Source organism: Odocoileus virginianus, unplaced genomic scaffold (genome assembly GCF_023699985.2).
Source record: "Odocoileus virginianus isolate 20LAN1187 ecotype Illinois unplaced genomic scaffold, Ovbor_1.2 Unplaced_Scaffold_18, whole genome shotgun sequence".
Taxonomy (NCBI): domain Eukaryota; kingdom Metazoa; phylum Chordata; class Mammalia; order Artiodactyla; family Cervidae; genus Odocoileus; species Odocoileus virginianus.
The window spans coordinates 59,807-73,056 of NW_027224280.1; the positions used below are offsets into that span (position 1 = coordinate 59,807).

Below are 13,250 nucleotides of genomic sequence, written 5' to 3' on the forward strand. Positions count from 1 at the left end.
ATGGGTACTGAGCAGGAACCTATTTTGTCCCCCCGCCCCCCCACCCTGCTGGGACCACACTGCAGTGCTGACTCGGGATACCAAGCTACTGCCGCTCCCCCCACCCCCGGCCCCACCCCCAGCAGCCCCTCCCCTCCACTGTCCAGAGCAGAGACAAGACTCAACTGAAACATTCAGCAAATTTTATTGAAGCACAACACAGACTGAAACCATTGAAAACAGGGAATGACAACACAGGGACCTTCTGATGGCCGCTGGAGATCACAGTCCCAACCCCCCCTCCTCCCAGGGTCCCTAATGTGGTGCCCTCCCTCCCCCAATGCAGTGGCCCTCCCTCTCCCTTCCCAAGGGCCTCACAGTCGGTGTCTTGCCAGGACGGTGGGCGCTGGCAATGCCTGATCCCCCCAGGGCAGCCCCTCCCACTCAGGCCCACATGCCCTATGGCAGGCACAGGACAGTCACACAACAGGGCACGCTGCAACAAGCCGAGAACGCAGAGTCCCAAGGAAGCACGGTGTGGTCCAGCAGAGCACAGGTCCTGGGGGGCCTCCCGAAGACCCGCTGGGAAGCCCCAATGCAGATCTTCCTTCCCGAGGTCCCAGGGTGGTCGCCAGCCAAGCCTTCGTCCGTCCCCTCCTTCCCATCAGTTCCTGGGAGTGGGCTGGGGTATCTCTGCGCCACGGTGCGGGGAACTGCTCAGAGAAGAACACATGCACATCTCCAGGAGACCAAGCAGAACTTGGTCTGAATCCACATTGGGGAAGCACACGCTGAGCTGAGGACTGGGCCTTGGCTGGTGCTGAAGCTCAGGGAACGTGGCAGGACTCAGGGCTGGCTGACCAGGTAGGTGGGGATACCCGGCCTGGGTTCACAGGCACCTCGGGGCTCTTCAGGGGGTGGGAGGGGAGTTGATAACAGCTCAGGGATGTGTGTTGATGGGGAGGGGAGAGGGGCTGGACCAGAGAGCCGTTCCTTGAGATCTGGGTCACTAGGGGGCCTACAGGGACACATTTGGACTTCCCAGGACAGGGAGCAACCTGTCCCAGGGTATGCTGAATAGGGGTCCCCTCTTGGGGAGGTGGGGAGGCCCAGGCACCATGACATGGCCCCTAATGTGGGGCCAGGAGGCTGCCTGACCTGGCCTTTCCCTGCTTCCAGGCCAGGGGCCTGGGACCTGCTGAGCCTATTGACCAGAGGAGAACCTTGGGGGGCTCATCTCCACAGCCCCTTCCTCATTTCCTGGCTCCTCTGGGATGGGCTTGAGCCCCTTCTTGGGGGGCTCCTCGGCCTCCTGGTCTCCTGCCTGGGGGAGACCCTCTGGCTCCCAGCCAGGACTTCCTGGGACCACCGGGGAAGCCCTGCCCATCCTGGCAGTGGCAGGGCCCCAAAGGGCCTCTGAGGGTGCCGCCTGACCTAGGCCCGGGAGGCCGGGAGCCCTTCCATCTTCCTGAGTGGTCTCCCCAGGGGCAGAGGCTGCCCTGGTGGCACCACGGGCTTCAGCAGCAGCCTGGGCAACCTCAGTGCTGCTGCCAACTGCCTTACTGGCCTCTTCACGTGCTGGGAGGGCCTCGACGCCACCTTCCTTGGAAAGGGCAACCTGGGCAGAGATACCTCCACTGGCTGGGAAGGGCTCACTTCCACCTGCAGCTGCGCCCTCGGTGATGATCGTATAGGCCAGGGCAGCCGCCAGGTCTCCGAGGACCCCATGGGCCTCCTCCTCCACTGGGAACTGCTCACCCATTGCTGGGTCGGTCTCCCAGGCCTCGGTCTCCCGGATGAGCTGCAGCATCGCCACGAAGCTGGGGGCTCTTCTCTCCATCCGCATCCTCTTCAGCTTGTTCTGCATCAGGCTGTTGGGCCGGGCCCGCATGAGCACCTGCCGGGCACGCAGCTGATCTGCGATGGCTGGGTGCATGGCCCCCTTGCCCAGGGCCGACTGCAGCAGGCCTTCCAGGCGCATCACAAAGGCAAAGAGGCTCTCCTGGGGCCGCTGGGCACACGTCATGAACTTCAGCCGAGCGTTCACCCGGGGATCCTTGCTCCCGAACGCCTCCACCAGCGCCATCAGGCAATCCTGGGCTGCCAAGTTGGGATCTTCTGCCAGGAGGCTGCACAGGAGATCCAGCGCCGGACCCCCCAAGCTCTCCACCAGCCTCCTCCTCCGCTCCATCTCGGTCACGTGGCGCCACAGGTACAGCATATCGTTGGCATGATCCAGCCAGCTCTCAAAGGACTCTTCCCCTTCACCCGGCTCTTCCATTCCGGAGAAGGTTCTCAGCTCCTGGTAGCCCATATTCTCTAGCACAGGCTCCAAGGCCAGATGCCACTGTGGGGACTGGGCCCGTGGCTCATCCATGGCTCCAGCGATGCCTGAAGCTGCAGCCTCCATGGGAACTCCTGCCTCCCCAGCCGCTCCTGCCATGCTCAGAGATCCGGCCACACCTGCAACTCCCGTATCACCTGCCGCTCCCTCCTCATCAGATGTTCCTGCTTCATCTTCAGCTCTGGCCTCACCCTCAGCTCCTGCCTCACTGGCCGCCCCGGCCTCATCTGCAGTGCCTGCCTCACCTGTAGCTCCTGCTTCACTTGCAAGTCCTGCCTCAACGCCAGCTCCTGCCTCACCTGCAGCCCCTTCTTCATCTGCAGTGCCTGCCTCACCTGGAGCTCCTGACTCATCTACAGTCCCTTCCTCATCTGCAATGTCTGCTTCACCTATACCACCTGCCTCATCTGCAGCCCCTTCCTCATCTTCAGTGTCTGCCTCACCTGTACCATCTGCCTCACTGGTAGCTTCTGCCTCACAGGGAGCTCGTCCCTCGAAGCCAGCTCCTCCCTCCCCTGTTGCTCCTGCCTCCCCTGCTGCTCCTGACTCCCCTGCGGCTCCCTCCTCTTCTGTGGCTCCATCCTCACAGGTGGATCCATTCTCACTTGAGGCTCCTGCCTCACCTGTGTGTCCATTCTCACCTGCAGCTCCCTCCATACCTGCAGCTCCCTCCTCACCTGCATCTTCTATCTCACCTGTAGCTCCCTCCATACCTGCAGCTCCCTCCTCACCTGTGGGTCCATTCTCACTTGAGGTTCCCTCCTCGCTTGAGGTTCCCTCCTCACTTGAGGTGCCCTCCTCACTTGAGGTTCCCTCCTCACTTGAGGTGCCCTCCTCACCTGCTGCTCCTATCTTACCTGTTCCTCCAACATCACCTGTGGCTCCCTCCTCACCTGCTGCTCTCACCTCACCTGTTCCTCCAACATAACCTGCAGCTCCCTCCTCACCTGAGACTCCCACCTCACCTGTTCCTCCAACATCACCTGTGGCTCCCTCCTCACCTGCTGCTCTCACCTCACCTGTTCCTCCAACATCACCTGTGGCTCCCTCCTCACCTGTTCCTCCAATGTCTCCTGTGGCTCCCTCCTCACCTGCTGCTCCTACCTCACCTGTTCCTCCAACATCACCTGTGGCTTCCTCCTCACCTGAGACTCCCATCTCACCTATTCCTCCAACATCACCTGTGGCTCTTGCCTCACCTACCCTACCAACCACTGCTCGTCTCTGGGGCTGTGCAGGGAAATTGGGTCTATCCTGTGACTCAGCATCAGGGGCCTGGGGCAGGCAGACAACATACCAGGGCCCCCCTTTGCCTGGTATTTGTCGAGGGATCAAGCTTCGGCTTAAATACTCGGCAAACTCAACCAAAGCAATCTTCGACCCCAGCTCCTTTCTGAAGATCTTGCCCAGCACTCGGTATCTGCCCAGGGGGCCCAGGGCAGCCTGCACAGCATCCCTGAATTCTTGGTCTTCGCAGTCATCTGGGATGCCCAGGAGGAGCAGAGAGCGCTCCTCATTCACTCCCATCCACCTGCACCAGTCTCGCAGCAGCGCCAGTGGCATCACCATTTTTGAGGACCTGAGGGTGGGGAAAGTGATCAAAGGGGTGTACACAGGCCATTGAAGTGTGGGAATAGGCTTGTAGGTGCAAAGGGGAGAGAATAATGTTTGGGCCACACAGCCCACCCCACTGCCCCTCACAGCAGCAGCTTGGAGCACTGCCCCAACCTGTTTTGTTTGGTTGGTTTTAGGAAACTTTTCTGATAAATTAAATATATTTACAAAACAAACCAAAAAATTCTGTAAAACAATTATCCTTCCATTGAAAAATTTTTAATTAAAAATTTTTAATTAAAAAAATTTAAATATATACTTATGAAACAAAACATTTTCTACATTTCTGGCATCAGTTTTAGGAAGTTGCCTTTTTCCCAAGGAATTTTTCAAGTTTTTTAGCATAATTTTTTCTATCATAGCCCTATATTCTCTTTTTAATGTATATCTGACCTGTAGTGTTAGCCCTCTTTCATTCCTAATATTGGTGTTTAGCAATATTTGTATTTTTCCTTGATTCGTCTTTCTAGAGCTTTCTCAGTTTTGTTGCCCTTTTTTAAAAAAACAAACATATGGCTTGGTTTATCGTGTCCATAATTTGCTTTCTATCACCAACTTCCTCTCTTAGCCCAATTATTACTTCAGTCAACTCATTTTATGCTTCTTTCGCTCTTCTTCTTCTAGCATCTCTATAGGGGCTGTTAGGTCACTGATTGTATGCCCTTACTCTTTTCTAACATACACATTTAGAGCAATATACTTTCCTCCTATTGCTTCTTTGGCTGCCTCCCACTAACTTGGGTAAGTTGTGTTTTTTCATTATTCAGTTTGAAATATTTTCTAAATCCCTTTGTGATTTTTTTTCAATTCATGGGATTTCCCAGTATTTAAAGATATATTGTCATTATTAACATAAAATAAAATTCCCCTGTGGTGACAGAACTTATCATGTAAAATTGCAATACTTTTAAATTTAGGTGTGGTGCATCCTGGTGAATGTACAAAGCACCCTCGTGAAGAATCTGCATTTTTGTGTGGAGACCAGGGCCCTGGTCCCTCCCCCCACTGCAATTCCTGTGCCACTCAGGCAGAGGCGACCTGGAACCTCTCTGTTTCTAATACAGTGTGCCAGAGCCCCCCACCCCGCCCGCCCGCCCGCAACCCCCACAAATCCATTTGCAATGGCAAACAGCCTCCACCAGGTCACAGCAGCTCCAGCGCCACCAGTCTCAGCCTCACTCACTCCACGTGGCCAGGCGGCTCCTTCTCACCCCCTTCAACTCCACTCCCCCACCCCGCCACTTGGTGGTGCTCTCCTCTAGGCCCTGGAAGCAGGGCGCCCCCACATGTTTAGAGATTAGACTTCCCCTCTCACCTTCCCACACCGGGGAGTCCTCCCACAAGCACTATCTCACTGATGTAAAGACTGTCCCTCTTGCCTCGCCCCCCCCCCGCAGAAGGCAGCCAGAGCTCCCTTCCGGCCACCAACGTCCTCTCTCCCCCTCCCCGCCCCCTCACGCCCCGCCCCCGTCACGCCCCGCCCCACCCCCACCACCCATCCTGCCCCACCCCCACCCCACCCCCCGCAGAGCTGGTACCTCCCCTAACGGTTTAGTCCACCCCATCCACCCCTCCCCTCAGCCCCTTCCACCACAGGGGGCAGACATTAGCCCTTCCCTCATGTTCCCCTCATGTCTTGGCATGGGGGACCCCCTCTCACGTCCTCCCCACTCCCTCAGCCAGTAGTATTCTCTTCAGGCCTCCAAAGCAGGCCTCACCCACTCAGCAGGAAGCCCTTCCTTCTGAGACCCCCACAAGTTTAACCATTAGCCACCCCCTCTGCACCCCCAAACTAGAATACCCCCCCACCAGCCACCCTGGCAGCCAGCGGTCCTCCCCTCAGAACTCCTACACTGAGGAAACCCTTCCCTCAGCCCCTCTGAAGCCTGCCGCTGTCTGCGCCCTCACCCGGATTCCCAATCTAGTAGATGTTGGCCCTCCCCCCACCTCCACTCCTTGCTGGGTCAGCTAAGGGACCCCCACCCGAGACTCCTGGTAACTGCGGAGTCCAGACCCCAGCAAAGTCCCCGCCTGTCTACTTACTTTCTCCGACTCTGTAAACGACTCTCGAATCCCACTCAGAAGGGTCTGAAGAACTCGGCTCAGCAGCGCAGCCAGGAACCGTGCTGTGCACTGTCCCGAGCCCTCTGTGCGAATGCCACCTGGGTTTCCTCCGTGCTCCCAGAAGCCCCAGGAAGATGAGGGAGAAAGTTCTAGGCAGCTGTTTACAAGGAAAATGATTGGATGAGAAACGCACGAGAGGAGGCTCTTTGCTACTGTATCAACAAGCGGTGAGCACTAAGGACTTCATGTTCCAAGGCTTGGCGCCCGGGGAAGCAAAGATGGCTTCCCTGATGGCGCAGATGGTAAAAAAAATCTGCCCGCAATGTGGGAGACCTGAGTTCGATCCCTGGGCTGGGAAGACCCCCTGGAGAAGGACACGACTGAGCAACTTTCACGTCATTTCATTTACTTTCCACCAATCAAAAGGTCTCCCTGCAAGGCAGCTGAGTTGCAAAAGTAAACTTGTAGATGGAAAACCCATCGCTGGCAAATTGGTCAATTTCTCTTTATGTGTGTGCTAAGTCGCTTCAGTTGTGTCCAGCTCTTTGCAACCCTATGGACTATAGCCCGCCAGGCTCCTCTGTCCGTGGGGATTCTCCAGGCAAGAATACTGGAGTGGGTTGCCATGTCCTTCTCCAGGGAATCTTCCCGACCCAGGGATCGAACCTGCATCTCTTAGTCTCCTGCATTGGCAGGCGGGTTCTTTACCACTAGTACTACCTGGGAAGCCTGTTATAGTTCATCTTATACTGTGACTGATAATTTCATAATGCTGTTCTGTATATTTACTGATTTTTTGTCTAGTTTTATCAACTAGCCATCTTCTCTCATGGCAGAAAGAGGATGAGGGAACTCTCTGGTGTCCCTTTTATAAAGTCACTAATCTCTTTCGTTAGGGTTCCACCCTCGTGGGCTAATCATTTCCCAAATACCCCACCTCCAAATCTCATTGCTTTGGGAGTTAGAAAATTTAACAGGTGAATTGGTGGAGCATTTACAAACATTCAATGCATAGCACTGTCTGTCCATCTATTTTTGTCCCTATGTTCCCTTTTTCCTGCCTGAGGTAATAATTTCATAAAGGCTTTTAGCTTTCTCTCTTTTTATTTTAATTGGAGGATAATTACTTTGCAATATTGTGATGGTTTTTGCCATACATCAATATGAATTGGCCATAGGTATACATGTGTCTCCTCCATCCTGAAATCTCCTCCCACCTCCCTCCCCACCCTATCTCTCCAGGCTGTCACCTTTCTCTTGAATCAGCATTAAGCTGAGTGGACTTAACACTGATGCTGATTCTTGCATTCACACACCGAGACATTTCTCTTTCTCTAGCTCCTCCATCATTTTTCCACACTTCTGCCATATTATTGTTCATATCATCAGCACAGCCGACTTCACATGTTCCATGATTTTGTCATCATGCTTTAGAATCATGCCAGTGGTTGAATGAGTCATGTTATAAGAACAAGTGACGTCTACCATCTTTTCACCTCACTCCCTCTCTCAATTATTTTCACTTTTGTTTCCATCATTATTGCTTGGCACTTCTTAGCAGTACCAGCTACATCACCACTGCTTTTATGATTGAGTCTGGGCATCCTGGGCTTGAAATACAGATACTGTACTCCATACAGTACTGTACAGTAAAGTGCACTAAAGTACATCCACTTGTAGAGGGTGCTCACACGTGACCATGTACACCAGACACGTGAGCTAACTTACATGATTGGACATGTGAGTATACATTCACATCTTTGAAAGTTCCCCACTTGAACTTATGTAGGGGACTTACTGGATATCTTTAATTTTTCACTGCCTGATGTGGTTAACATTGTACCACTTCACATAAATGTACAAACATTTCCACAATATAATTTACAATATTATGATGTTTTCTGCCATGCATAAATATGAATCAGCCATAGGTGTTCCCACCATCCTGAGCCCTCATTTCAACTCTACCCCATTTTTTATGCGGTAGTTTCCACATATATTATATCTACATGGATTATAAACCTTACAATATACTTGCTCTTACAACTTTTAATAGTCATACGTATAATTAAGAAATTAAGAGCAAACAAGTATTTTTTAAATGTTTAAATGTCTGTTGTTGCTGTTCAGTCGCTAAGTCGTTTCCAACTCTTGGTGACCCCATGACCTGCAGCATGCCAGGCTCCTCTGTCCTCCACTATCTGCTGGAGTTTGCTCAAATTCATGTTCATGTTTAAATGTTTACACCCATATTTACCATTTCTGGTGTTCCTCATCTCTACCCAAAGATCAAGATTTCCCTCTACTATCATATTTCTTCATGTGGAAAGATATTCTTTAGCATTCTTTTAGTACAGATCTATTGGTGAGTTTTCTTAGCTTTCATCTGTCTCAAAAGGTACTTATTTCACCTTCATTCTTTTTTTACACTTTATTTTAAAAAATTTTTATTGAAGTATAGCTGATTTACAATGTTGTGCCAATCTCTGCTGTCCAGCAACAGTGACTCAGTTATACACATATATACATTCTTTTTATATTCTTTTCCATTATGGTTTATCACAGGGTATTGAATATAGTTCTCTGTACTCCACAGTAGGACCTTGTTTTTTTAAATTAATTTATGTATTTTAATTGGAGGCTAATTACTTTACAATATTGTGGTGGTTTTAGCCACGGGTGTACATGTGTCCCCATCCCAAACCCCCCTCCCACCTCCCTCCCCATCCCATCCCTCTGGGTTGTCCCAGTGCACCAGCTTTGAGTGCCCTGTTTCATGCATCAAACTTGGACTGGTCATCTATTTCACATATGGTGTGTGCTCAGTTGCTAAGTCGTGTCCAGCTCTGCGACCCCATGGACTGTAACCCACCAGGCTCAGACTTTGTCCATGGGATTTCCTAGGCAAGAAAACTGGAGTGGGTTGCCATTTCCTTTATCACATATGGCAATATCACATATGGTAATATCACATAAATGCTATATTATGTTATAATATTACATAAATTATCACATATGGTAATATACATGTTTCAATGCTCTCAAATCATCCCACCCCTGTTTTCTCCCACAGAGTCCAAGAATAGAGTCTGTTCTGTATATCTGTGTCTCTTTTGCTGTCTCGCGTATAGGGTCATCGTTACTGTCTTTCTAAATTCCATCAGTTCAGTTCAGTCACTCAGTCATGTCTGACTCTGTGACCTCATGGACTGCATAAATTCCATATATACTGTATTAGTGTTTTTCTTTCTGACTTACTTCATTCACTCTGTATAATAGGCTCCAGTTTCATCCACCTCATTAGAACTGATTCAAATGCATTCTTTTTAATATCTGAGTAATATTCCATTGTGTATATGTACCACAGCTTTCTTATCCATTCGTCTGCTGATGGACATCTAGGTTGCTTCCATGCCCCAGCTATTGTAAACAGTGCTGTGATGAACATTGGGGTACACGTGTCTCTTTCAATTCTGGTTTCCTTGGTGTGTATGCCCAGCAGTGGGATTGCTGAGTTGTATGGCAGTTCTATTTCCAGTTTGTTTTTTTGTTTTTGTAAATTAATTTATTTTAATTGGAGGCTAATTACTTTACAATATTGTGGTGGATTTTGCCATACATTCACATGAATCAGCCATGGGTGTACATGTGTCCCCCATCCTGAACTCCCCCTCCCACCTCCCTCCCCATCCCACCTCTCAGGGTCGTCCCAGTGCACCAGCCCTGAGCGCCCTGTCTCATGCATTGAACCTGGACTGGCAATCTATTTCACATATGGTAATATACGTGTTTCAATGCTATTCTCTCAAATCATCCCACCCTTGCCTTCTCCCCAGAGTCCAAAAGTCTGTTCTTTACATCTGTCTGTTTTGCTGTCTCGCATATAGTGATCGTTACTGTCTTTCTAAATAACATATATATGCGTCAATATACTGTGTTGGTGTTTTTCTTTCTGACTTACTTCACTCTGTATAATAGGCTCCAGTTTCATCCACCTCATTAGAACTGATTCCAATGCACTCTTTTTAATAGCTGAGTATCATTCTGTTGTGTATATATACCACAGCTTTCTTATCCATTCGTCTGCCGATGGACATCTAGTTTGCTTCCATGTCCTAGCTATTGTAAACAGTGCTGCAATGAACACTGGGATACATGTGTCTCTTTCACTTCTGGTTTCCTTGGTGTGTGTACCCAGCAGTGGGATTGCTGGGTCGTATGGCAGTTCTATTTCCAGTTTTTTAGGGAATCTCCACACTGTTCTCCATAGTGGCTGTACTAGTTTGCATTCGCACCAACAGTGTTTTTCTCCTTGTTGTTTATGCATTCTAAATGTAATGGCTTGCCATCAGGTTTGGGCTCTGTCTGTCACTCCCTTAGTGTCTGGAGTTGGGAGGACACCACTCAAGGCTCTACACACCCCCCAGGCCACCTCTCACCACTGGCTTGGGCCCTCCCTCCTTCCTGAGGCTTGGCTCGCCCTGGACCATTTTACCAGGCCCCTTCCCCACTGGGATCCCTGGGACTCACTGCAGAGTGGCTGAATCAGGGTTTGCTGCCTTCAGGGCACTGTCTCTGCCTGCACCTGCCCCACCCTCACTCTTGCCACAATAAGGAGAGGTGGATGGAGGAGAGACTGAGCAGGATGGGCCTGGGTGGATTGCTGCTGGAGCTGCCAGGTGCATCCACAAATTTCTGTTACATGACTTTTTCTAGGCTGGGCATGTGTTTGAAATTCTTCATTAAAAAAAAAAAACTGGGAAACTCTTCTGGGGATGGCATCTAGAGGCATTCATGATGGTGCAGCATCTTGCATACCGTTGTAGGCTGTCCTACAATACAGCCTCTAACAAAACCAGGCTGTCCCGAACCCCTGGTAATAGAATTGTTTACCTTTATACCAAGAAGGTTGGGAAAGCACCAAAATCCGCATGTGGTGTGTGCCCAGGCCGACTTAGAGGCGTTCTTGCTGTGAGACCTAAAGTTCTCATGAGGTTGTCTAAAACGAAGAAACATGTCAGCCGAGCCTATGGTGGGTCCATGTGTGACAGAATCAAGCGCGCTTTCCTTATTGAGAAGCAGAAGATTGTTGTGAAAGTGTTGAAAGCACAAGCACAGAGTCAGAAAGCTAAATAGGATATTAAGGAAGTCTCTTCTATTGTTGGATTGCTCCCCACCCTGAAAAGTTTTTTTTTAAAACATGAATGGTTATTAAATTCTATCAAAATCTTTATTTTTTTGCATTTAGCAAAATAATGATCACATGGTTTTTCTCCTTTATTTTATTAATATGGCTGATTTTATTGATTGATTTCCTACTTTTTCTAAACTTAAATGATCTCAAATGGTTTATGGATTCAATTTGCTAATATTTTATTTAGAATTTTTGCTTTTGTGTTTATAAGAGAGATTGGCTCATAATTTTCCTTCCTTGTAGTATCCTCTTTGTGGGCCTGAGTTTTCTTTGCAGAAAGATTTTTTTAACACAAAGACAATTACTGTAATATAAGATTTTCTATTTAAAAAAAGAAACCTAAATGAAAAATGAAGCATTTTTGAGTAAGAAAAAAATCAAAAAGCCTCAAAAAAACAAAAACTGGAAAACTTCTAGAGGGAAATGAATCTCCTGATACATGCTGAGGACACTCAGCCATTCCACAGTGTGGCGGATACGGGGTGCACTTCTAAGAGGCTCCCACCCTACCTCAGGCTTTCACTCCCTCCTTCTGTGAAGGTTGGATGCCAAGGCTCTCTAGGAATTGCCCGAAACCACAAAAGCTGCCTTCCCCAAGGTTGCCCTTAGCCCATATCCCATTACTAGCTGCTGATGTGGGATACAAAGGTCCAGCCCCTTGTGTCAACTGGCTCAATCCATTCCCTAGTGGATGAGTTTCCTACAGATGTGGCAATAAATAACCACAAATCAGGTGGCTTAAAACAAGAGGAATTTATTCTCATGGCTCTTGAGGCCAGAAGCCCCAAATCAAGGTGCCAGCAGGGCTGTGCTCCCTCCAAAGGCTCCAGGAGTAGACACTTCCTTGCCTCTTTCATTTTGTGGGGCTTCAGGCATCCCTTGGCTTGTGGTCGCATCCCTCCAGTGTCTGCATTTGTGTTCATGTGGCTTCTCTTCTATATGTGTCTCTCTCTCCTCTTCTGTCTCTTATAAGGACACTTGTCATTGGATTTAGGACTCACCTGAATCATCCAGAATGCTCTCATGTTGAGATTCTTAATTTCATCACATCTGCAAAGACCCATTTCCCAGAAAACTCATATTCACAGGTTCTGGAAGTTAGGGCATGCACATATCTTTTAAGGGGCTACCATTCACCCCATTATACCTCTAAAGCCCAGGTCTAGGCTTATCTAGCCAGACTCCTGGTGAGAAGACAAGAGTGGGCATCAGAACCTGCAACCAGGGGCCACAGGGGACCTCCCTGCCTCTGATCCAGGGACAGGGCCCTGAAGCTATGCTGCATTTGGCCGCCTGAGAACCCTGCTCCCCGAGGCCAGAAGCACCTGAGTAAGGGGGTCCTCCTAAGCCAGAGTCAGGCAGCTGCTGTCCTGGGAGCCTCAGCATGGGGAGGGCTTCTTGCTGCAGTCCTGTGCTTTGCTTGTGGAAGGAAGGGTCTCCACCTCATGCTTAATTCCCAACAACCAGGGCTGGGAGGGACAGAACACGCAGTCCTGGTGTTTTTTGTTGTGGATTTTCTTCCACAGCCTTTTTCCTATTCTTAACTTTGGGAGGAACTCATCATGACCAAGGGCAGGTATGTGCATTCAGCCCTGGATTCCAATCCCAATCCTGTGGGGAAATGCAGTTTCCAAGGCCCTGGGGGGACCCAGGGAAAGACCAAAGCACACAGTAGCTCTTCACTACTCCTCTGTCTGTCTGCCCACTGATCTCCCCAAATCCCCTCTCACTGCCCCCCACTTTCTTAGCTTCACCCTTCTGTCTCAAATGGGCTGGTCCCTTACTGGGGTGCCGTGGCTGAGCCACTTGGTGCTGACTGCTCCCCCCCCCCCTCCCGCCAGGGATTCTGTGAGCCCCAGATGGATGGACGGACGGGCAAAAAGGAAAGCCCCGCAGTCTTGAGACCTGGGAGGTGCGTGACTAACACTGCCCCTCCCTTGCCCCTGGCGGATGGATGGTCTAGGACTGGCTGCGACCCCCCAGGGTCTCCAAGCAGCCCAGACGGAAAGCGGAAGTGCCCCGGGGGACGCAGGGAGCTAAGCCAGACACCCCTCG

At 50.2% G+C, this 13,250-nt stretch overlaps 2 protein-coding genes across 2 annotated transcripts; one reads left to right on the plus strand and one right to left on the minus strand.

Moving 5' to 3' along the window:
- Window positions 1-335: 335 nt before the first annotated feature.
- Window positions 336-6,110, minus strand: PNMA6E (PNMA family member 6E). The gene is made up of 2 exons (XM_020885448.2): window positions 5,981-6,110; window positions 336-3,902 (listed from the first exon to the last, which is right to left on the minus strand). Exon 2 carries the CDS (start codon window positions 3,890-3,892, stop codon window positions 1,184-1,186), a length of 2,709 nt encoding a protein of 902 aa, XP_020741107.2. The 5' UTR covers window positions 3,893-3,902; window positions 5,981-6,110; the 3' UTR covers window positions 336-1,183.
- A 4,688-nt stretch (window positions 6,111-10,798) lies between these two features.
- On the plus strand, window positions 10,799-11,137 carry LOC110132243 (large ribosomal subunit protein eL34-like). The gene has a single exon (XM_070462926.1). It carries the CDS (start codon window positions 10,799-10,801, stop codon window positions 11,135-11,137), a length of 339 nt encoding a protein of 112 aa, XP_070319027.1.
- The last annotated feature ends 2,113 nt before the right edge of the window (window positions 11,138-13,250 follow it).

Coding starts and splice junctions, on each gene's coding strand:
- PNMA6E (XM_020885448.2), bottom strand. CDS start 3,892: ATGGTGATGCCACTGGCGCTGCTGCGAGACTGGTGCAGGTGGATGGGA.
- LOC110132243 (XM_070462926.1), top strand. CDS start 10,799: ATGGTGCAGCATCTTGCATACCGTTGTAGGCTGTCCTACAATACAGCC.